At 35.9% G+C, this 25669-nt stretch overlaps 1 protein-coding gene across 5 annotated transcripts in view; it reads left to right on the top strand.

The window, feature by feature from the left end:
• The window catches only part of SCAPER (S-phase cyclin A associated protein in the ER), a 429066-nt gene that overhangs the window by 77044 nt on the left and 326353 nt on the right, over positions 1 to 25669 (top strand). For all 5 annotated transcript variants that reach the window (XM_021099014.1, XM_021099012.1, XM_021099013.1 and 2 more), the window contains 3 exons: positions 4307 to 4423; positions 7854 to 8014; positions 20947 to 21209. In XM_021099014.1, the coding sequence (XP_020954673.1) occupies positions 4307 to 4423; positions 7854 to 8014; positions 20947 to 21209 (541 nt within the window). The remainder of the gene's footprint in view (positions 1 to 4306; positions 4424 to 7853; positions 8015 to 20946; positions 21210 to 25669) is intronic.

The following is a 25669-nucleotide window of genomic DNA, read 5'->3' as shown; positions in this document are numbered from 1 at the left end:
TCAAAACAACTATATTACCCCAAATAATCTACAGATTCAGTGAAGTTCCTATCAAATTACCAGTGGCATTCTTCACAGAACTAGAACAAAATATTTTAAAATTTGGAAGCACAAAAGACCCCAAATAGCCAAAACAATCCTGAGAAAGACAAATGGAGCTGGAAGAATTATGCTTCCTGACTCCAGCCTATACCACAAAGCTATAGCCATCAAAAACAGTATGGTGCTGACACAAAAACAGAAATATAGATCAGTGAAACAGAATAGAAAGCCAGAATTAAACCTTCCCACCTGTAGTCAGTTAATCCATGTCAAAAGAGGCATGAATATACAGTGGAGAAAAGACAGTATCTTCAGTAAGTGGTCCTGGGAAAACTGGACAGCTGCATCTAAAAGAATGAAATTAGGAGTTCCCATCATGGCTCAGCAGAAATGAATCTGACTAGTATACATGAGGATACAGGTTTGATCCCTGGCCTTGCTCCGTGGGTTAAGGATCTGGCTTTGCCATGAGCTTTGGTATAGGTGACAGATGTGGCTCAGATCAGGCATTGCTGTGGCGTAGGCCAGCAGCTTAAGCTCCGATTTGACCCCTAGCTTGGAAATCTCCTTATGCCATGGGCATGGCCCTAAAAAAACAAAAAACAAAAAAACAAAACAAAAAAAATTAGAGCACTTTCTAACACCATACACAAAAATAAACTTTTAAATACCTAAATTTAAGTCCAGGTACTATAAAACTCTTTCAGAAGAAGACGTAGGCAGAACACTTTCTCCCAGCAATATCTTTTTGGTTCCACCTCCTAGAGTAATGAAAATAAAAGCAAAAATAAGGAAATGGGACCTAATTAAACTTAAAAGCTTTTGTGCAGCAAAAGATACCGTCAACAAAACAAAAAGACAGCCCACATAATGGGAGAGAATTTTTGCAAATGAAGCAGCTGACAAGGGATTAATTTCCAAAATACACAAAACAGTGCATGCTGCTTGATACCAAAAAAGCAAACAGCCCAATCAAAAAAATGGGCAGAAGATCTAAATAGACATTTCTCCAAAGAAGATATACAGATGGCCTAAAAACACATGAAAAGATGCTCAACATCGCTGATTATAAGAGAAATGCAAATCAAAACTACCATGAGATACCACCTCACACCAGTCAGAATGGCCATCATTAATAAATCCACAAATAACAAGTGCTGGAGGGGCTGTGGAGAAAAGGGAACCCTCCTGCACTGTTGGTGGGAATGTAAATTGGTACAACCACTATGGAAAAGACTATGGAGGTTCCTCAAAAAATTAAAAATAGAAAGAACTACCTTATGATTCTGCAGTCCCATTCCTGGGCATCTATTCAGAGAAAACCCTACTTTGAAAAGATACCTGCACCCCAGTGCTCATTGCAGCACTGTTTATGATAGCCAAGACATGGAAGCAACCTAAATGTCCATTGGCAAATAAATGGATAAAGAAGTTTTAGCATGTGTAGGAGTTCCAGTCGTGGCGCAGTGGTTAACGAATCCGACTAGGAACCATGAGGTTTGGGTTCGGTCCCTGCCCTTGCTCAGTGGGTTAACGATCCGGCGTTGCCGTGAGCTGTGGTGTAGGTTGCAGACGCGGCTCGGATCCTGCGTTGCTGTGGCTCTGGCGTAGGCGGGTGGCTACAGCTCCGATTCAACCCCTAGCCTGGGAACCTCCATATGCCATGGGAGCGGCCCAAGAAATAGCAACAACAACAACAACAAAAAGACAAAAGACAAAAAAAAAAAAAAAGAAGTTTTAGCATGTATATATACAGTGGAATACTACTCAGTCATAAAAGGATGAAATAATGCCATTTGCTGCAACATGTATGGACCTAGAGATTGTCATACCAAGTGGACTAAGTCAGAGAAAAACATCACATAATATCACTTATATGTAGAATCTAAAAAAATGATGCAAATGAACTTATTTACAAAACTGAAACAGACTCATGGACTTTGAGAACAAACTTACAGTTACTAAAGGTGATAGGTTTGGGGAAAGATGGAATGGGGGTTTGAGATTGGCATACACACACTCTGGTATCTGGAATGACTGCCCAACAAAGAACTGCTGTATGGCACAGGGAACTCTACTCAATATTCTGTGATAACCTATACAGGAAAATAATCTGAAAAAAAAATGGATGTGTGGAGTTCCCGTTGTGACTCAATGGAAACAAATCCAACTAGGAACCATGAGGTCGTGGGTTTGATCCCTGGCCTCCCTCAGAGGGTTAAGGATCTGGCATTGTCATGAGCTGAGGTGTAGGTCGCAGACGCAGCTTGGATCTGGTGTTGCTGTGGCTGTGGTGTAGGTGGGCAGCTATAGCTCTGATTAGACCCCTAGCCTGGGAACCTCCATATACTGTGGGTGCGGCCCTAAAAAAAAAAAAAAAAAACAAAAAGCAAAAAACAACAACATAAAAGAATGGATGTGTGTATATGTATAATTGAATCACTTTGTTGTACTGCAGAAATCATCACAACATTATAAATTCACTATACTTCATTAAAACTTTAAAAAATACTACAAAAAGAAGATGATACAAATCCCAGTGGAAAACATGGGCAATAGCTACTAATGTGAAAATCCTGAAAGAAGATATTTAAATGCCTGGTAAAAAAGTTAAGCCTTACCTGTAATAATAATAATGTATGCAGCAAAAACAAATATCATCTTGTCAGTGACTTTTTTTCAAATTAAACAATTTTATTGAAATCCTTGTAGGAAAAAGAATTTGTCAAAGACTGAAACTCTAGTACAGAATTTAGCTAAGTTTTTCTGTGAAGTGCCAGATACTAAATATTTTAGACTTTACAGGCAGTGTTGTCTCTTTCACAAGGCAATGAAAAATTTAAATACCAACTGTTGGCAAAGTTAAAGGGAAATGGCCACTTTTTATCTGCTGGAAGTATAGTTTTGTTAGTCCCTTTTTGAAAGGTGATTTGGCAATAAATTGTGAAAAGTTTTAGACTTTATTTATAATCATTTATCTGGTTTTTCTTTTTTTTAACAAGAAATGTCACTTTTTGATGAGAAAAAAAATCATCACTAGATTGAATGGACAGTAAGAAGCAGGGAAATTCTGGGGAGTTGTAGAGGTCCAGTTGAAGGCATAGGGAGAGAGAAGATGTTCCTTGGGGAAAACATTTTAGTAGAGATTTTTGCATCCTATCAACTGAATGGTTGTGGGACCAGTAAACGAGGAGAAATAGGTAGGTTTTCCAGCAGAGAGCAGTGAAATATTTATGATCTCACTCTCATGGGTGTTTAAAAGGTAGAGGAAGAAGACTTCGTGTTTTCCTGTGTATTCGTCATTTTAACCATCTTGATCCCTGTCTTACACACTTAACTCCTCAAGGACATCAGACACAAGTAGTGGGAATTAGTACCATTGCCTTTTTAGTGTGTTTTTAGCTGGGTGTGTAGATGCTTTTAAAACATAAGTAGTTATCTCATGTCTTTGTGACCCATAACTCTGCTTATCTGTCTTTTTTTTTTTTTTTTTTTTTTTTGTCTTTTTGCTATTTCTTGGGCGCTTCTGCGGCATATTGAGGTTCCCAGGCTAGGGGTCCAATCGGAGCTGTAGCCACCGGCCTACACCAGAGCCACAGCAACGCGGGATCCGAGCCGCGTCTGCAACCTACACCACAGCTCACGGCAACGCCGGATCGTTAACCCACTGAGCAAGGGCAGAGACCGAACCTGCAACCTCATGGTTCCTAGTCGGATTCGTTAACCACTGTGCCACGACAGGAACTCCTTATCTGTCTTTTTTTAAAATTTATTTTCTTTTGGATTTTTAGGGCAGTACCTGCAGTTATCTGGAAGTTCCCAGGCTAGGGGTCTCATCAGAGCTGTAGCTGCTGGCCTGCACCACAGACACAGCAACGCAGGATCTGAGCTGCGTTTGCAACCTACCCCACAGCTCACGGCAACACCAGATCCTTAACCCACTGAGTGAGGCCAGGAATGGAACCCACATCTTCATGGATACTAGTAGGGTTTGTAACCCATTGAGTCATAAGGGAACTCCCTGTAACCCGTAACACTTTTAGATAATTAGGGTTATGTTGCTAATGCTGCACTGAGTAGAAAATCCTGACCATGCATAGTCTGGGATTACTTCTTGGTAATAAGGTAACTTTTTGGTAAACAGTGCTCTAGGGAAGAATTGTGACCTGCTTATGTTCTTTCCCACTAACAACCAAGAGAGAAGATTAGATTCTCCACCCTCCCCACCTTTTCTCTGTTAATTTGCTGTGTCTTAATTTGGCAGACCAACTTCATTGGCGTGGGAAGTAAAGAAGATGTCTCCAGGACGTCACGTGATTCCAAGTCCCTCAACAGATAGAATAAGTGTAACATCAAATGCTCGAAGAAGCTTAAATTTTGGGTGAGATGAACTCAAAAAAGCCTAGTAATGCTTGCATTATAGTAAATAATTATCTGGATAATATAGTATTATAAAACTGGTATTTCACGTAAATCCATGTATATATTTTTGTTTATATTTGAAATTGTTTGAATAAAAACTTCAAAAATCTACAGATATTCTTTCTGCCCTTTTCTTTCCTCTTCTTTGGGAAACCCATTATACTTATGTTGATACTTGTGGTGGTGTTCCACAAGTCTTTGAGACTCTTCAATTTTTTGCATTCTTTTTTCTTTCTATTTCTTAGATAATCTCAATTTACCTGTCTTCAGGTTTTCTGATTATTTTTCAAGCTCAGTTCTGCTGTTGAAGCTCTCTGGTGGATTTTTCATTTCCGTTATTGTACTTTTCAACTCCAGAAATATCTATGTAGTTCTTTTTTAATGTTTCTCTTTGATGATATTCTATATTTGTTGAAATATTGTTCTCATACTTTATTTTTCAGTCATGGTTTCTTTTTGTTCTTTGATATCCTGTATACAAAATTATAATAGTTCATTTAAAGTCTTTGTCTACTAAATGCAATGTTAAATCTTCCTTAAGAACTCATTTCAGTTACCTTTTTTTGTGTATGTCTGTGAGTAGGTCATACTTTCCTATTTATTTGCATGTTTTATGGTATTTATTTATTTATTTATTTATTTCCTGCTCTACAGCATGGGGACCAGGTTACACTTACATGTATACATTTTTTTCCTCCTTTTGTTCTGTTGCGATATAAGTATCTACACATAGTTATCACTGCTACACAGCAGGAACTCATTGTAAATCCATTCCAAGAGCAATAGTTTGCATCTGATAACCCCACACTCCCGATCCCTCCCACTCACTCCCTCTCCCCCTGGGCAGCCACACGTCTATTCTCCAAGTCCATGATTTTCCTTTCTGTGGGGGAATGTTCATTTGTGCCCTATATTAGATTCCAGATATAAGTGATATCTTATGGTATTTGTCTCTCTCTTTCTGACTTACTTCACTCAGTATGAGATTCTCTAGTTCCATTCATGTTGCTGCAAATGGCATCATTTTGTTCTTTTTTATGGCTGAGTAGTATTCCATTGTGTATATATACCACAGCTCCCTAATCCAATCGTCTGTCAATGGACATTTTGGTTGTTTCCATGTCTTGGCTACTGTGAATAGTGCTGCAATGTACATGTGGGTGCATGTGTCTTTTTTAAGGAAGGTTTTGTCTGGATATATGCCTAAGAGTGGGGTTGCTGGGTCATATGGTAGTTCTATGTATAAATTTCTAAGGTACCTCTAAGGTTCTCCATAGTGGTTTTACCAGCTTACACTCCCACCAAACAGGAGGGTTACCTTTTCTCCACACCCCCTCCAGCATTTGTTATTTGTGGGCTTATTGATGATGGCCATTCTGACTGGTGTGAGGTGGTATCTCATGGTAGTTTTGATTTGCATTTCTCGAATAATCAGCGATGTTGAGATTTTTTCATGTCCTCATCTGTATATCTTCTTTGGAGAAATGTCTATTCAGGTCTTTTGCCCATTTTTCAATTGAGTTGTTGGCTTTTTTGCTGTTGAGTTGTATAAGTTGCTTGTATATTTTAGAGATTAAGGTCTTGTCAGTTGCATCATTTGAAATTATTTTCTCCCATTTTGTAAGTTGTCTTTTTGTATTCTTTTTGATTTCCTTTGCTGTGCAAAAGCTTGTCGGTTTTATTAGGTCCCATTGGTTTATTTTTGCTTTTAGTTTATTTTTGCTTTTAGTTCTGTTGCTTTGGGAGACTGACCTGAGAAAACACTTGTAAGCTTGATGTCAGAGTATGTTTTGCCCATGTTCTCTTCTAGGAGTTTGATGGTGCCTTGCCTTACATTTAATACTTTAAGCCATTTTGAATTTATTTTTGTGCCTGGAGTGGGTGTGTTCCAGTTTCATTGATTTGCTTGTGACTGTCTACTTTTCTCAGCACCAACACTCTGAAAAAAATGTCTTTTTCCCCATTTTATATTCTTGTCTCCTTTGTTGAAGATTAATTGACCATAGGTGTCTGGGTTTATTTTTGGGTTCTCTATTATGAGAGAATGTGAGCTCTAGTCCTTCTATTCCAGCATCTTAATCCCCTGTCCCCTCTATTTCAAGCACTATTTTAAGGGAAATTCCCCTATAATGCATTCCATTGGTCTGTGGCTCAGAGTATTGTATAGTACATGGTTTATTTTAACACTAGAAGACTTTAATGCATGCATAGTAAGAGTTATACAGATCTCCATCTAATTGTATCATTGGATTTACTGACACTCTTTATTATCATTGTAAAACATGTTTAAGCATGCTGAAAATATTGTGGCTTATAGCCTGCCTTTAGTATATGTACTTACTTCTTAATGGGTAAGTTAAATTGTTTAGACTGTGCAGTTAGTTACCAAACTTGCACATTCAGGTTGTCTTCAGTATTTTAACCAATAATTTAAATATTAAGTAAACCAGTCAAATATGCTTGTGAAGGAATCGTTTCTAGGAAAACAAGGGTAAGTTTTTGGAAAGCTTTGATACAGTGCCCTGTTTTTTTGCTGTCAAATGAGGAATGGACCTGTGAAAGACTGGAGAAAATACTATTAAGGTTGAGAAGGATTGTGCACTTAGATTATTTAATAGTTGTCACTAAAGTATCACTCCATTTTAAAGAAACCCAAACTGGAGTTTCCACTGTGGCTCAGTGGAAATGAACCCAGCTAGTATCCATGAAGATAAGCGTTTGATCCCTGACTTTGCTTGGTGGGTTAAGGATCTGGTGTTGCTTTGAGCTGTGGTGTAGGTCACAGCTGCTGCTTGGTTCTGGTGTTGCTGTGGCTGTGGCTGTGGCTGTGGCTGTGGCTGTGGCTGGCAATTGCAGCTCCCTTTTGACCCCTAGACTGGGAACTTCCATATGGGGCAAGTGCAGTCCTAAAAAGAAAGAAAGAAAGAAAGAAGGAAGGGACAGAGGGAGGAAGGAAAGAAAGAAAGACAAAAAACAAGCCTGTTTTAATGGTGTCAATACTGATAGATTGGCAAATTAATGCACATTCATATTATTAAAAGATATGAGTTTTAAGTGAAAATAAAGTTTGTTATATATGTGTATTTTTTAAGATTCACCACTTGACTGAAATTTTCTTTTAAACTGAGCTTATGAGAGTTTTTCTAGTATATCTGTTCTCATATAATATGTTATGCTATATTAAATTAATGAAGTGTTAGACCAGTATAAATTTATGAATATGTGCACTTTAAATTGCTACAGTAGTATGTTATTTACATATGTGGATATATACATATCCACACATACACATGCACACACATAATTTATTTAAAATTTGAATATGTTACGTATGCTTAAAAATTTCAACCATATATTTGATTTATTAAATGCAGTCATTTTCTCCGTAGGGGTTCACCAGTTGCAGTGGCTGCTCCACGTCTGCCTCCCACAGGTGTCAGTTGGGCTGACAAGGTAAAGGCTCATCATACAGGCTCTACTGCTTCTTCAGATGTAGCACCTGCCCAGTCTTGCCCACCAATGGCAGTACAGAAGCCTTCCCGCAAAAATGGCAAGTGACTTTGATTCAACCTTTTTATGTAGTACATAGGTGGATTTACATAGAGATATTTATTTGAAATTGGTGCTAATAGTATTATTTGTTTATCTTTTTGCATCATGTATGTGGTGTTATCATAGTTAAAAATCATAAAATAATCTTAAAAACTAAGTGGAAGTTTACAAAGATCTTTCAAATCTCAGATTTGCCCTTTGTAAACTTTAAGGAGAATGATATTTTTTGTCAGTTCATTTATAAGATCCTTTATAACTCTTTTTGACTTAAGGAAAAAAGTAGTTCATCCTCTTTGTAGTATACACTTTAAAATATCTTGTCTGTACTTCATTTCATTAATATTTGAATGTTATTTTGGTACTAAAATAATACTCTGTGTTTATCTTTGCTCACATATCATCAGTTTTCCATACCATTAGAATAATTAAAGGGTACAGTAAATAGAAGGGCTATTATTCTGTGAAATTTATTTATAAATTTCATAAATCCAGAGTGGATTTTTTATAATACATCTGTAGAGGTTTGGATTTTAGAGTGATAATAATGAATTTGTATTATGAGTTAAGAAACAACTGGAGAACACTCTTCAGTTAAAGATCTCTTTGGAACTTTTTGGTTCAGAAGAAAAGCCTTATTGGATACAATAAAGGCATTGCCACCTTTGCATTATGGTTGTTGTTGTTTTTCTGTCTGGGTATCAGTAAATTGTATTGGGTTATTTCAAATATACTCCTTGTTTTTATGTAATACATTGCCTTTGCTTTCTCTGTACAGATTGTGTGGTAGAAAATTGAGAGTAGGCATGAGTTCTTTCTCTTAGGGAAAGATAGGAAAATGTGGAATCATAAATTTAGTTTCTGTATATTAAAAGAGTCTGAGAGAAATGTGTTAAAAAATCAAAACTGAAAAGAACTTAAGGAATCATGGTATTAGCATATATCATGATTTTGTTAAAAGCAGTACCCTCAGATTATTTATGAGTGTAACCCATTTGGTTGAGGTGAAATGATAGGTCTTGATTATGACTAGGCTTAAAAATAGTTGGTTAACATATCAGGAAGTTTCATTTTTGACCACTTTGGTTTTCAGTTTTGGAGTTTTGATGACTGTTATGCATGGTGAATTTTTTGTATATGTCAAGTTATTTATAATTATGGTAGCTATAGTACTCAAGTTAGTACTGATATACTGTAAAATTGATTTTTGTTATAGATGACAGGTTGAACACAAGAATTTACTTTGCTCTTTCTCCAAACTCAATAAAAATGATAAAAAATAATTTAAAAATAGGATTTAGGAAAAAGAGACAGGAAAAGAGAGGATATGAACAAATTTTTGGAAGTTGGAAAGTAGAAAGACCAGTGGAGACATTTGCATGAACTAGCTGAATCCTTAGCTCAGAGGGTGGAAAAAACTAGTAAGTAATCCAGTTTGTTCCACATAACCTCCATAAGTATCAGAAATTGGTGGGAGCATGTGTGTCTGGAAGTGAGGATAGAGGTAGGGATTAAGAAGAATCTCAAATCCTCCATGCTTCCCCATAATTCTGAATAACAGGTTTAGAATAGATGTATCCCTATCATTCTAACAGAATATTGGAGATTTATTCTCTTGAAAAGGTACCAAAGATGATATTTGACCTAAGGGATACCAGGCACAATGGAAGGTGGCAGTACTATATTGAAAACAAAGAAATTAAGTGAAAGACTATTGATAAAAGTAATGTTGAAATGCCTTATTCTCACTTCCTCTTCAAGCCCTCTTCTACCACTACACTGCCAGGTTTCCAGATGAAAAGAACTTACACCTGAGGAACATATCAACACCTTATATAGATCATGAGATATTATTGTTCTAAATTTAAGGCTGATTCTATAATTGGATAAATGTCTGCTAGTGTTGGAAGCCAGATTGTGGACTGTGATAGATTGTCCTCAAAGATGAATGACAACAGTTTCTCTCATCCTCTTGCATGTACGCCACTTCCACTATCAAAAGGTGGAGTTTGTTTTCCCTCCTCTTGAATCTTTGGTTGGTCCTTTGACTTGATATGATTGGTGGAACATATTTAGAGTGATGTTTGGTAAATTCCTAGCTTAGCAGGTAAGAGGCCTTGTATCTTCCATTTTTTCCTTGTTGGAAGCCAGCTTACATGAAAAGAAACCCAAGAAGGCTGCTGAATAGTGAGAGACCATGTGAAGAGAAGGAGGCCATGAGAAAGAGAATCTAGCTGTCTCAGTGAGCAGCAAGTATCAAGGCTTCAGCCTTGTTGTGAGAGACTATCATGAACTCTGATCTTAGTTGAATCACCTTAGCTGACACCATGTGGAGATGAGATAAGCTCCCTCTTACTCCTTCCCCATTCCAACTGAGCACTCTTCAGATTCCGGACTCAAACAATTGCATGGGAGTAACATGGTTAGTGTTTTAAGAATGCTAAGTTTCAGGCTTGCTATATAAAATTAGCTAATGGGAAGATCCACTATTTGAATAACGTGTATTACAGAAAGATAAAGGAAAGGAAAAAGTTATGAAATAGATAATTAAAGGGAATCTTGTGTAACTGGGAGATAGTAAGTTTTTTACAAAAGGGCCCATTAAGTGCCCACTGCAGTGGATGAAACTAGAGTGATGTCAAAACATGTTGGGAAATTTATTCATGCTACAGATGATGAGAAGCTCTAAAAATCAGAGAAAAAAATAAGTTTATATACAAATGACCAGGAATCAGAATGACATGCTTTTTCAAAAATATCTCTAGAAGCCACAAGAAAATTGAGCAATGTCTTCAAAATTCTGGAGGAAAACAATTTCTAAGCTAAACTTTTATGTCCAGCTAAATTATCCATTAGATGTGAGAGTAGATTAAAGATATTTTGAAACAAGCAAGGTCTCAAAAATTTTAACTCCATGGGCACTGTCACTGCCAGAGGGAACCAGCATAGAGATGAGGCAAAGGTAATAATTCTATGCTGATGGTCCCAGAATGATAGCTATGTACATGTCTAGAGAGCAGCCTGTCCAGATTTTTTATGGTCACAGCACCCTGAAAGAAAGGAATCCAGAAAGGTAAATGAAATTCTTAAAATAACTGATATATTTGCACATATTAAGAAGAGTTAGGATTGAATTAATTCTAAGTACAGTAGAAAATATTGAGGCTTAATCATGGAGAGAAAAGAGGAGAATGCATAGGAGAGCATAGGAGGCACACCTCTCTGTGAAGGGTTGGAGGGAATGATGCAAAAGCAACATTTGAAGAAGATTTCCCCAAATTGTGAGAAGACATCAGTTCTCATATTCAAGAAGCACTATAAACTCCAGGCAGGAAAAAATACAAAACAAATCTCATCTAGATGCAATATTAATAGAAATGCTAAAAATCAAAGGGAAGGGAAAACCTTTACAAGTAACTTTAAAAAAGACATTTCAGAGGAGTTAGAGTAAGCTGATGAAAGCCAGGTGACAGTGGAATGAGATCTTGAAGGTGCTGAAAGAAAATAACTGACAAGATTGTATTCTACAACCAGCAAGAATAGCCTTCAAAATGAAGATGAAATAAAGATAGTTCAGGCAAATAAAAATTGAGAGAATTTGTAATCAGCAGACCTTACAGTAAAAGAAATACCACAGAGAGTTTGTTAGATACAGGAAAATGATCCCAGATAGAAACTCAGAAATACATGAAGAAATGAAGAGCCTAACAAGCAGTAAACAACTGGATCACATTAAATGTGTTTGTGTGAAACAATGCCTTGTGGAGCTTGACCTATATATGTAGTGAAAGTTTATGACAGTAATCCAAAAATAAGAGAGAAATAAATGGAGTTATAATTTCTAGCTTCTTGCTTTGTCTGGGAAGTACTAATACATACAAAAGTACTCGTTTGTATTAGACATCATAAGTCAAGGATGTGTATTATAAACTCAAGAAAACCACAAGGAGTAAAAGAATGTTCAGCTAATAATCTTTTTTTTTTTTTTTTTTTTTTGTCTTTTTGCCATTTCTTGGGCCGCTCCCGCAGCATATGGAGGTTCCCAGGCTAGGGGTCTAATTGGAGCTGTAGCTGCCAGCCTACGCCAGAGCCACAGCAGCGCGGGATCCAAGCCGCGTCTGTGACCCATACCACAGCTCACGGCAACGCCGGATCGTTAACCCACTGAGCAAGGGCAGGGACCGAACCCACAACCTCATGGTTCCTAGTCAGATTTGTTAACCACTGCGCCACAATGGGAACTCCCTAATAATCTTTTTGATTAATCCAAAAGAAGGCAAGAACATAGAAAAAAAGAAATGCAAAGCATGAGACAAATCAAAAACAAATTACAAGGATAGAAATAAATGCAAATATACCATCCCCACATTAAATGTAAATGGTCTATTAAATTTTGAAAACAAAGATTATAAAATTGGATTAAAAAAAGCCCAGTTAGGAGTTCCCGTTGTGGCTCAGTGGTAATGACCCAACTAGTAACCATGAGGATGTGGGTTTGATTCTTGGCCTTACTCAGTGGGTTAAGGATCTGGCATTGTCATGAGCTGTGGCGTAGGTTGTAGATGTGGCCTGGATCCCAAGTTGCCATGGCTGTGGTGTAGGCCAGCAGCTGTAGCTCCAGTTAGACCCCCAGCCAGGGAATGTCCATATGCTGCAGGTGTAGCCCTAAAAAGCAAAAAACAAACAAAAAAACCCCTGGTTATATTCTGCTTACAAGAGAGATACACCTTCAATGTGAAGACATAGAAAAATCAAAGGAAAAAGACAGAGAAAGATATTCTATACATAGCCTATTCAAATCAAAGTCATTATTATTCTAGTAACAGACAAAATAGAGTAGCCAAAAAACATCTTAAAGAGAGATACTTTTTAATTATTTCAATAGTGATAAAATAATTCTAAATTGATATGTACATAACATTTTCAAAACATGAAATCTTAAAAAACTGAGAGGAAAAAAATCTATATATTGGGAGATTTTAACAACTCTCTCAACTGATAGTCCATATAAAGATCAATATCTAACGAACATGATTAATGAAGTTGACATAATTGCTATGTCTAACAAATAATGCTTTTTCTTTTCCTTTCTTTTGATGGTTTTTACTGATATGTCTCCTAGTCCACTAATCCTCTATTTTTTATGTCTAATCTGTATTTTATTGAATATATTAATTATAGCTATTTTGAAATTCTGTGTCTGGAAAATAAAATGTCTGAACTACCTTTGCGCTTGTCATTTTCAAAAACATTTTTGGGGGAGTTTTCAGTTATTTGTCTCTTTTATTAGCATGCCTCATAATGTTTAATTGAATGTTTAATATTGTATATTAAAAGTTACAGAGGTTCCTTCTAAAAAATTTTTTTTCTGATAATAAGAGAACAGCATCATACCCCATCCCATCAAGATTTGATTTGAGGTTTTATTGACATTGATGTGTTTTAGTTTTTTCTTATTCCTTTTCTGGTCTCAACTGAAAACCTGAGGTGTTTGCCAAGGCCATTTCATTCCTGAATTCCAGCTTTTGTTTCATCAGCACCATACAGTTGCTACAGTTTCTGCTTAGCTCATTAGCATCCCAGCTGCTGTTTTGTGCTAGGTGCCTTGGAGTCTTGCCCTGTGTATGCAAAGCTTAGCAGTTGTCAGACTTCTTAAGGAAAGATTGAAAGTAGATTTTTTTGGCTTCCTTTCTTGCATTTTCCCCCATTTCCATGATTTTTCCCCCCTGAAGTCCCAGTTGCTTTAGACTCAATGAACTTAGGTATCTGTTTCAACTAGACAGTACTGCTGGTTTCTACTCGGACTCACTTCTCCTTCACTGTGAATTCCAAAGGTCTTTAGGGAGAATGCTAGGGTGTATGTGGATTTCATGGTGTTGACTCTTTCTTTTCTCAGAAATTTTAGTTCCTCAAATCTTGCCTATAATGGTTATTCTTTCCAAGGCCTTTAAACAATTCATTTATATATTTTGCCTAGCTCTTATAGTTATGTTTAACAGGAGGAAGATTAATGTTGATATAGGCTACTTTGTTATGCCTGTAAGTCCAAACAGCTATTTAAGTACACCTGGAGAATGGTTAGCAGAATTGACACATGCTGAGCCATTATACAAGTTTCAGCAACTTTCAGATGATTGAAGTCATTCTGTCTGTCTGAGCATAGTGAAATGGAGTTAGAAATTAATTATAAAAAGATACAATTCTCAAATTTTTGGAATTTTGGAATACATTTCTGAATAAGTCAGGGAAGAAATCACAAAGAAAATTAGAAAATGTGAATGGAATGAAAATGAACATTTAAAAGTATTGTGGGATTAAGGTAGAGATATGCTTTGAGGAAAATATCTAGCCTCAATTACACCTATTAGAAAGGAAGTAAACCTGAAATCCATATTCTGAGAGTTCCTGTCATGGCTCAGTGGTAACAAACTTGACTAGTATCCATGAGGACATGGGTTCAATCCCTGGCCTCGCTCTTTGGGGTAAGGATCCAGCATTACTCTGAGCTGAGGTGTAGGTCACGGACACGTCTTGGATCTGGCATTACTGTGGCTGTAGTGTAGGTCAGTAGCTGTAGCTCCAATTCGACCTATATTCTGGGAACTTCCATATGCCACAGGTGCAGCCCTAAAAGGCAAAAAAGAGTAGGTAAATAAAATCCATACTGTGTCCATCTCAAGAATTTAGAAAAAAATAAAACCTCAAAGGATATGTAAAGAAGAGATGTAGGTGACAATAGAAAAAAATTAACAAGCAAAAAGGTAGTACTTTAAATGGATTTATAAAATTAACAGATTTATAGATTAATATTGTTAGAATGGCCATACTACCCAAAACAGTCAAGAGATTTAATGTGATTCCTGTCAAATTACCCATGACATTTTTCACAGAACTGGGACAAATAATCCTAAAATTTATATGGAACCATAAAAGACCTAGATTGCCAAAGCAATCCTGAGGATAAAGAATAAAGCAGGAGGCATAACTCTCCCAGACTTCAGACAATATTACATAGCAACAATAATCAAAACAGCATGGTAATGACACAGAAGCAGACATATGGATCAGTGGAATAGAATAAAGAGCCCAGAAGTGAATACCTGTGGATACCTATGTTTAGTTAATCTTGAACAAAGTCAGCAAGAATATAGTAGGAAAAAGACAGTCTTTTCAGAGAGTGGTGTTGGGAAAGCTGGACAGTTGCATGTAGATTGATGAAATTAGAATACTTCCTCACAATGTATACAAAAACAAACACAAAATGGTTTAAAGACCTAAATGTAAAATAGGATACCATAAGACTTCTAGGAGCAGACATTGTCAAAACATTCTCTGATACAAATCATAGCAGTGTTTTCTTAGGTTGGTCTTTCAACTAGAAATAAAAGCAAAAATAAACAAATGGGACCTAATCCAACTTATAAGCTTTTGTACAGCAAAGGAAACTATTAAAAAACAAAAAGACAGTCTAGAGGATAGGAGAAAATATTTGCAAGTGCTGCAACTGACAAGGGCTTAACTTCTAAAATATAAAAATAGCTCATGTAACTCAACAACAAAGGAAAACAATCCAACTGAAAAATGGACAGAAGAACTAAATAGACCTATGTCCTAAGACATATAGTTGGCCAATAGGCACATGAAAAGATGCTCCACATCGATAATTATGAAAGAAATGCACATCAAAACTTCAATGAGGCATCACCTTGCAGCAGTCAGAATGGCCATCTTTAAAGAGTCTACACATAAATGCTAAAGGGGATGGAAAAAGGGGAACCCACCTAAATTGTTGGTGGAAATTTAAATTGGAGTAGCCACTATGGCGAACAGTATGGAGGTCGCTTAAAAGACTAAAAACGGAGTTCCCACATGATTCTGCAATCCCACTTCTGGCCATAAATCTGGAGAAAACTAATTCAAAAAGATACATACACTCCAATGTTCAAAGCAGCACTCTTCATGGTATCTAAGACATTGAAGCAATCTAAATATTCATCAACAGTTGAATAGATAAAGAAAATATGTGTGTGTGTGTGTGTGTGTGTGTGTGTATACGTATATGTGTATTCAAACACATAAACACACAATGGAATACTACTCAGCCATAAAAAGAATGGAATAATGACATTTGCAGCAACAAGAATGGACCTAGAGCTTATCATACTGAGTGAAGTAAGTCAGAGAAAGACATATCATATGATATCACTTATGTGTAGAATCTAAAATATGATGCAATTAACTTATTTACAAAACAGAAGCAGACTCACAGACTTTGAAAACAAACTTAAGGTTATCAAAGAGTAAAAGAGGAGAAGGGGTAAATTAGGAGTTTGAGATTAATGGATACAAAGTAGTAACATAAAATAGATAAATAGTAAGATGTCACTATATAGCACAGGGAACTATATTCAATATTTCATGATTATATGTAGCGGGAAAGAATATTAAAATGTATGTATATGTATAACTGAATTACTTTGCTGTACAGCATAAATTAACAGCATTGTAAATCAACTACTTTTCAATTCAAAAAAATTAGCAGACTTCCAATAATACTTACCAAGAAGAAGAGACAAGGCATAGTACCAGGAATGAAGCAGAGACATTGGTGGAGATCCCACAGATATTTAAAAGGAAATTATGAACAGTATTATAAACTAAATTTAGAAACCTAGAAGACATTGACAGATAACTTAAAAAACATGATATAACAAAACTTGATTTGCAAGAATTACAAAAACTTGAAGGAACTTATGAGTATTTAAAAATATGAATTAATAATTAAACATTTTTCCATAAAGAAGACTTCAGGTCAAGATGGTTTCACCTATGAATTCTTCCAAACATTTTATGTAGAGATAACATCAATCTTATAGAAACTGTTCCTGAAAATAAAAGATCATTCTATGATGCCACCATAACTTTCATATCAAAACCTAAAAGGGATATTATAATAAAGCAATATTTTTTCTTGAACATTGAACAGAATATTAGTGAATTATATCATTGATAAACTCAAATCATAACAGATCGCAGGTCGATTGGGATTATTCCATTGCTTTTCAGTTATTAATGACTCAAATTTAGTGCTATTTTATTAATGACATTAGTGAAAATTTAAAAATTACTCAGATTCTAAAGTGTAATAGGTGTGATACGAATTATAATTTTTTGAATTTTGCACACTTACACAATTATTTTAGGTATTTTAGAAGTTCTTTGACAGTTTACATGCACGATTTACTGTTCTCTGCAAACATCCTTCAATATGTGAACAATTTTTCAATATAGTTTTTACAGAAGATTCTTTAAAATATAATTTATAACTAATTTATTACTGTCTAATAGACCTATGTTATACTTTATGTTTTGATATACTCCTCTTTTGACTTCAGTTATTTCAAATTTTTAAAAAACTTGCATAATAGTGTTTGTGTTGGCCATTTTATTGGTTAATGGGTTATTAACGGCCTAAGTTTTAAGCAGTATTTCTTTCTATAAAGAAGCTTTCAAAGAAGGGCGTTTTCCTCTAAAAAGTATTAATAGGGAGTTACTTTTCTCTAAAAACTATTAATAGTGGTTAAGGATCTGGTCTTGCTACTTCTGTGCCTTGGGTTTGATCCCTGGCCCAGGAATTTCTGTGTGTTGTCAGTATAGCAAGTATTTAATCATAGTGCTCCAGTGCGGGTAGGCCGGTTAAATATCTGGAATCGGAAATCTCTTATCAAACTTAATAATTTACTTGTATTTTTCTTTTGGTGTGTGATTTTATAATTTTTAAAAAATTATGTAGATACTTAAAGTACAGAGCAGAAATGTATAGCATGTACTGTTTTTAAAGAGTTAAACATGGATGAAAATTGAATACAGACTAGACAGTATATGATTTAAGGTATTCTTAGTAATTTTGTTGGTTACCTTAATGATATTGTTATATTTTTAAAAATTCCATTGAAGACATACTGAATATCTACAGGAGTAAAATATGTTTAGGATTTGCTTTAGAGTATTTCAGAAAAAACAATAGAGGAGGGGAAATAGAGAAAATAAGAGTGGCAGAATGTTGGTGATTATTTTCTGTTTTTATTTTTTGACTTTTTAGGGCTATACCCATGGCATATCGAAATTCCCGGGCTAGGGGCTGAATTGGAGCTGCAGCTGCCAGTCTATAGCACAGCCACAGAAATGCTGGATCTGAGCCACATCTGTGACCTACGCCACAGCTCATAGCAATACCCACTGAGTGAGGCCAGGGATCAGACCTGCATCCTTGTGGATACTAGTTGGGTTCGTTACCACTGAGCCACAGTGGGAACTCCCAGAATGTTGATGATTATTGAAGCTGGATTATTGGGCATGGGGTTCCTAATACTCTTTTCTCTATATTGTGTATTTGAAAATCTTTATAATAAAAAGTTTATAAATATAATAAATAGTAAAGATTAATACTGTAATAAAGAATAAAAATAATTTAAAAATAATATTTAAAACAACTACAAAACAAATTTAAGAATACTTTCCCCTTGCAGATTTCAAAGTAAAATATTACATGTTCTGTCTTATCTTTATTAAAAAAATTTCTTTTTCTATTTTTTTGGTATGGAAGTTCCCAGGCTAGGAATGTGGAGCTTTGGCCGAGGCCTACGCCACAGCTATAGCACTGGATCCAAGTCACATCTGCAGACTAGGCTGCAACTTGCTGTGATGCCAGATCCTTAACCCACTGAGCAGGGCCAGGGATAGAACCCACATCATCATGCAGACTACTTTGGGTTCTTAACCCGCTGAGCCACAATGAGAATTTTTTTTTTTGTCTTTCTGGATTTCTTAGTTTCTTGAGTCTATAGTTTTATGTCTTAGACTAAGTTTGGGAAGTTTTCAATCATTCTTTCCTTAACTACTTTTTAATACTTTTAAAATACTCTTTTCAGTCCTACATTCTCTCTCCAACTTTCTCCACTTCCTTAACTCTTACTGGTGGTGTAAGCTCACTTTTCTGTTGGGCCCCACTGAGACAAGGCAGAGGCAAAGTGAAGGGAGGACTGATTCACACCATTTTGTTTCTGTAGGGTGGAGTGGATTTTTGGCTCCCTGCTGGGCCCTGCTGACATTGCAAGGGAAAGGGGGATCTGTGTGCCAAGTAAATCTGTCTTCTAACACTATGCTCTGTGGCCTTGATTCTGGTGAGATTGGACCTGCTGACACAAGGGAAGCAGAGATCAGAATATCGAATAGTCCTAGGAGTTCCCATTGTGGCTCAGTGGGTTACAAATCTGACTAGTATCCATGAAGATGTGGGTTCGATCCCTGGCCATGCTCAATGGGTTAAAGATCCGGAGTTGCTATGAGCTGTGGTGTAGGTCACAGACATGGCTTGGATCCTGCATTGCTGTGGCTGTAGTGCAGGCCAGCAGCTGCAACTCTAATTTGACCTCTAGCCTGTGAATTCCCAAATGCTACAGGTACAGCCCTAAAAAGCAAAGAAAAAAAAAAGAACATTGACTAGTCCTATTTCACACTGTGTCTCTGATGCTAAATGGAGGTGGAGGCTGTGCTCATAATTGTGCCCTGCTGTTAGGGCAGGGAAGACTAGTTTCTATCAGTTCTAACTCTCACTGATGTGGAAGATCAGCTTCCTACTAACTCTGGGGATGGGAGAAGGTGGAGTACTGAGTAACTCCACCTCCTACTGCCTTGTTCAGTCTTATTAATGCCACTTGAAAGTGGAGGCTCAGCTTAGCATTCAACTTTGCTTACAATGTTTTGGTGTGGGAATTAGACCATCATCTGCTTCTGCTAGGTTGGAAGTGGAAGTTCAGCTCTTTGCTTACCCCTATTGAAACGATGGATTGTGAGGTTTCCACTGAAGTTTGTTTGGTTGGAATAGAGTGAATATTGCCAAAACGACTTTCCATTTTCTTAGGCGATTCTTTTCTCTGTCCTTTGGGTTGACAGAATAGGTTTTGCTGATGCCTGTTTTGTTCATGTCATTTAGTCCTTCTGGGTTGGGACTTTTACAAAGTATTAAGGAAACAGAGAACTCACTTCTGTGCTGCATTTCAAATCCCAGGGTCCCTAGGCAGTCTGCCTTCCTCTATACGTCTTTTAAAATCTTCCTGTGCTTATTTTCTATGTTTTTCTAGGGCATTTAGTTATAAGAACGAGGACCTGGAGATGAAGGTGAGGCTGCTCCATCTTGGCCAGAATTAGAAGTCTTTGTAATAATTTTGACAGACTATAGTGAGCTATAAAACTTTAAAAATTGTGGCTGCCACTGTGTACATATGTATCTCAGATTGTGCCGTTTTGAAATAGAGTGGGCATTCTTATTTATTTTAGGCTATTTTGTTATGTGTCTTTGGACATAGGCCCTCATTTCCTTATGTGTGTGGTGAAATACTGGACTAGATCCTTGTAGTTTCCTTTAGTTAATATTTAACAATCTTATGATCTTACTTTACCTTTACTAGGTATGTGACCCTGGGTAAATTACTTAACCTCTATTTGTCTCAGTTTCCTCATTGGTAAAATGGAACTGATAGTACTGATCTTAGAGGGTTGTGAAGATTAAAAGAGTTATGTGTAAAGCATTTATAACAGTGCCAGCACATAGTACACACTATATCACACTTAGATTAGTGTTAGCATGTAGTATACACTTTCTGACAATAGGGCCTTAAGTCAGTCTTAAAATGAATCTCAGTGTTATCATTTGTGTGATAGGGATAATTACATCTACCCTACAGTATAGTTGTAGGGATTGGAGAATATACAGACATGCACGCACAATACAACTGGCATAGTAATTAGTGTAATTTTTCATATTAGTTATGTTTAATGGGAATTATATTGGAAAATTTTTATTTTATAGGTTTTTGAGAATTTTTATCATCTAAAGAAATCTTGATTCATTTTTTCCCCTTAATTTCATAGAACGTAAAGATGCTGAAGGATGGGAAACTGTTCAGAGAGGAAGGCCTATTCGTTCACGATCAACAGCAGTGATGCCAAAAGTTTCATTAGCAACAGAAGCATTAAGGTCAAAGGATGACAGTGATAAAGAAAATGTACGTCTTTTACATGACGAAAGCATACAAAAAGGTGAATTTGTTGGAGATGGACCTTCCAATACTATAGAATCTCGGCCCAAAGACTCATTACACTCATGTGATCATCCTCTTGCAGAAAGAACTCAGGTAGTAATTCTGAAAATCCTTCTATTGCTTTTTTATAAGGATAGATGTCTGTTGGAATGTCTTAATTTTTCTACTTCATTTTTTTCTTTGTATTGTGAAAAATTTCAGATCTATAGAAAAGTTGCAAGGATAGAATAATGAACCTTTTATACCCTTTTCCTATATTCATAGATTAACACTTGGCATATTTTTACTTTTCCCTCTGTATTCCATGTTATACACTCATTGAATGCTAAATATTTGAGAGTAATGTGCAGACATCATAACCATACACCTTTAAGCGCTATAGCATGTATCGCCAAAGAACGAAGAAACTCTTTCACATAGCCACACTATAAAGTTGGGAATTTGACTTTTATATGATGTTATCTTATTTATAGTTTTCATATTTAAAAATTTCCAGTTGTCCAGTAATTTCTTCTAGAATTCCCCCCCAACTCATGATCCAGTCTAGAATCACACATTATATTTAGATTTGCTTCTTTTCTATCTTTTACCAGGGACAGTTACTCAGCCTGTCTTTATCTTTCATGATATTAATGTTTTGTAAACTACATTGTAGGTTTCTTTGTACAGTGTCCTTCAATTTGTTTATTCATTATTCCATTTAGCTTATGCATTTTGATAGGAATAAAGTGATTGTTATTAGCCTCACATCTAAAGTCATATCATATTGATTTGCCCACATTTGTTGTTAACTTTGATTACTTGGTTAAAGTGATGTCTCCCTATTTCACTTGGAGTGTTATTTAAAATGGTGATGAATCTCAACATAATAAAACCATTATATGAAGAACCCATAGCTAACATCATTCTCAATGGTGAAAAACTGAAAACATTTCCACTGAGATCAGGAACAAGACAAGGTTGTGCACTCTTACCACCATTATTCAACATAGTTTTGGAAGTCCTAGTCACAGCCATCAGAGAAGAAAAAGAAATAAAAGGAATCCAAATTAGAAAAGAAGAAATAAAACTATCACTGTTTGCAGATGACAGGATACTTTACCTAGAAAACCCTAAAGACAGCACCAGAAAACTGTTAAACTCATCAGTGAATTTGGCAAAGTTGCAGGCTACAAAATTAATGCACAGAAATCAATTGCATTTCTATATATTAATAATGAAAGGTCTGAAAGGGGAATCAGGAAAACCATCCCATTTGCAATTGCCTAAAAAGAGTAAAATACCTAGGAATAAACCTATTTAAAGAGGCAAAAGACTTATACTCTGAAAACTATAAAATGTTGATGAAAGAAATCAAAGGTAGACAAATAGATGGAAGATAGGAAGATATACCATGATCTTGGATTGGAAGAATCAATATTGTCACAATTACTGTACTACCCAAGGCAATCTACAGATTCAAAGCAATCTCTAGCAAATTACCAAAGACATTCTTCACAGAACTAGAACAGAGTATTATAACATTTGTATGGGAACACAAGAGACCCCAAATAGCCAAAGCAATATTGAAAAAGAGAAACAAAAATGGAGGAATCAAACTTCTTGACTAGACAATACTACAAAGCTAGAGTCATTAAAACAATATGGTACTGACACAAAACAGAAATATAGAACAATGGAACAGGGTAAAAAACCCAGAAATAAAGCAAGTACCTGTGGTCAACTAATCTATCACAAAGGAGGACAGAACATACAGTGGAAGAAAGATAATCTCTTCAGTAAATTGTGCTAAGAAAACTGGAAGGCTACATGTAAAAGAATGAAAGTAGAACACCATCTAACACCATATACAAAACCCAGATGGATTAAAGATCTAAATATAAGGCCAGATACTATAAAACTTCTAGAGGAAAGCATAGGCAGAATGTTCTTTGACATAAATCATGGCAGCATCTTGTTTTACCACCTCCTAGAATAATGATAACAAAGACAGAAATAAACCAATGGGAGCTAATCAAGCTCAAAAGTTTTTACATAGCAAATGAAACCATTAAAAAAATGAAAAGACAACCCATAGAATGGGACAAAATCCTTGCCAACAATGCAGCAGACAAGGGCCTAATCTCCAAAATATACAGACAACTCATGCAACTCAACAACAACAACAAACAACCCAACTGAAAAATGGGCAGAAGACCTAAATAGACATTTATCCATAGAAGACATATGGATGGCCAATGGGCATATGAAAAATGCTCCGTATCACTAATTATTAAAGAAAGGCGGATCAAAACAATGAGGTACCACCTCACACCAGTCAGAGTGGCCATCATTAACAAGTCAACAAATAACAAATGCTGGAGAGGGTGTCAAAGGTACCCTCTTCCACTGTTGGTAGGAATGTAAATTGGCACAACCACTATGGAAAACAGTATGGAAGTTCCTAAGAAAACCCTAAATATAGAGCCCTAAATATAGAGCTACCATATGATCCAGCAATTCCACTGCTGGGCATATATCCTGACAACACTTTCATTGGAAAAGATACATGCACCACTGTGTTGATTGCAACTCTGTTCACAATAGCCAAGACATGGAAACCTAAATGTCCATCAACAGATGAATGGATTAAGAAGATATGGTACATACATATACAATGGAATATTACTCAGCCATAAGAAAAGACAAACTAATGCCATTTGTAGCAACATGGATGGAACTAGAGACTCTCATACTAAGTGAAGTAAGCCAGAGAGAAAAAGACAAATACTGTGTTATCATTTATTTGTGGAAGTTCCCAGGCCAGGTGTTAAATTGGAACTGCACCTCCAGGCCTGTGCCACAGCCATGGAAACACCAGATCAAGCTGCATCTGCAACGCCAGATCCTTAATCCACTGAGTGAGGCCAGGAATCAAACCCTCGTCAGGTTTTTAACCCACTGAGCCATATAATAGGAACTCCTAAAATTATTCTTTAAAGTTAATTTTCCTAGTACTCCTTCTCTTAATCCATTTGGAATTTACTTATTTGGTAAAGGAATGAATTTTTAAAGATATTTATTTACAGTAAGATTTATGTTCAAATAGTATAGTTTAAAATGACTAAGGAAATATGAGAGATATTCGTTGAAATGGTACAGGGACTATGTAAAAAAAGTTGTGATATAGTGATAGTATTTCTCAATCTAGAATAGTATCTGCATTTTAAAATTCTCTCCTTTTACCTGTAGGATATTAACTGTACTCAACTTTCATGTTTTTTTTTTTTTAACTTAATGGTAATAATGGCTCTTAATCCTACATTATTCCTGATGTTTTATAACTCATTACTGTATGTATGTTTTATGCCCATATGAGATTGAAAGCTTCTTGCTATAGAAGTAGCTTATTATGGCTTTTAATTTCCCACAATATGGAACAGAGTCCCAGACACATAGGAAATAATCAGTACATAGCTTTTGGATGAAACTTTAAGAAACATTTAAGTGTAGGTAAATTTGATGAAGAAACCACTTTTTACATCACTTAACCAACCAACATTTGGTTTTTTTCCTAACATGTATTTTAACTGGAAAGTTTAACGGTATTAAAATTATACTTGTTTATGGAGTTCCTGACGTGGCTCAGTGGTTAACGAACCTGACTAGGATCCATGAAGACGTGGGTTTGATCCCTGACCTCGCACAGTGGGTTAGGGATTGGGCATTACCGTGAGCTGTGGTGTAGGTCGCAGACACTGCTCGGATCCTGCGTTGCTGTGGCTGTAGCTTAGGTTGGCAGCTGTAGCTCTGATTCGACCCCTAGCCTGGGAACCTCCATATGCCACAGGTGAAACCCTAAAAAGGACAAAAGACAAAAAAAAATTATACTGGTTTGTATAATGAATAAACATCTGATTTTGAGATTTCAGAAATAATCTACACATAGAACTTTTGTGTAATTACTTTTATTTTAGTATGAAAGTTCACTAATGATGATGGCCAACTAATATTAATAATTGTTTTCTCCATTGTCATTCTGAAAATGAAATAAGCATATTTCTTTATTTTTCAACATTACTTTATAGTTTAGCTTTGATTTTTTAATTTAAATTGATATTGATTTTTTAATAAACAGGGTTGACTATATTGTAAAGATCAGTAATGCTAATATAAATATTGCCAAGAAGATTATAAACCATGGTGACTGATACATGGATAATGTTGATAGCAGTATAAACATTGTGATGCAATTTGAATAATGCTTATGTTAAAATCAACACTTTGGGACACTTTAAAGTTCTAACCAATAGTAGAATTTTTGAAGTAGTTTATAAGACTTGGCCAAGTTTAATATTTGTATAAATAATGTATCAAACTGGGATTTTTTTGGCCACTGCAGTGTTTATCTCATGTTTGTTCAAGTAGTTTATTTAAATAGTGGTGTGAGTGAGTTTTAAATTCACAATTTTAGATTTTAGTTTTTCTCCTTGGAGTTCATTACTCCAACTGGAAAACATAGTGCCATTCTTTCTGTACTCTGTTAGAAAGTGAACATAAAGGCTTGTTCCTAT

Source organism: Sus scrofa, chromosome 7 (assembly GCF_000003025.6).
Source record: "Sus scrofa isolate TJ Tabasco breed Duroc chromosome 7, Sscrofa11.1, whole genome shotgun sequence".
NCBI lineage: Eukaryota > Metazoa > Chordata > Mammalia > Artiodactyla > Suidae > Sus > Sus scrofa.
This window is presented reverse-complemented; position numbering and strand designations above follow the sequence as displayed.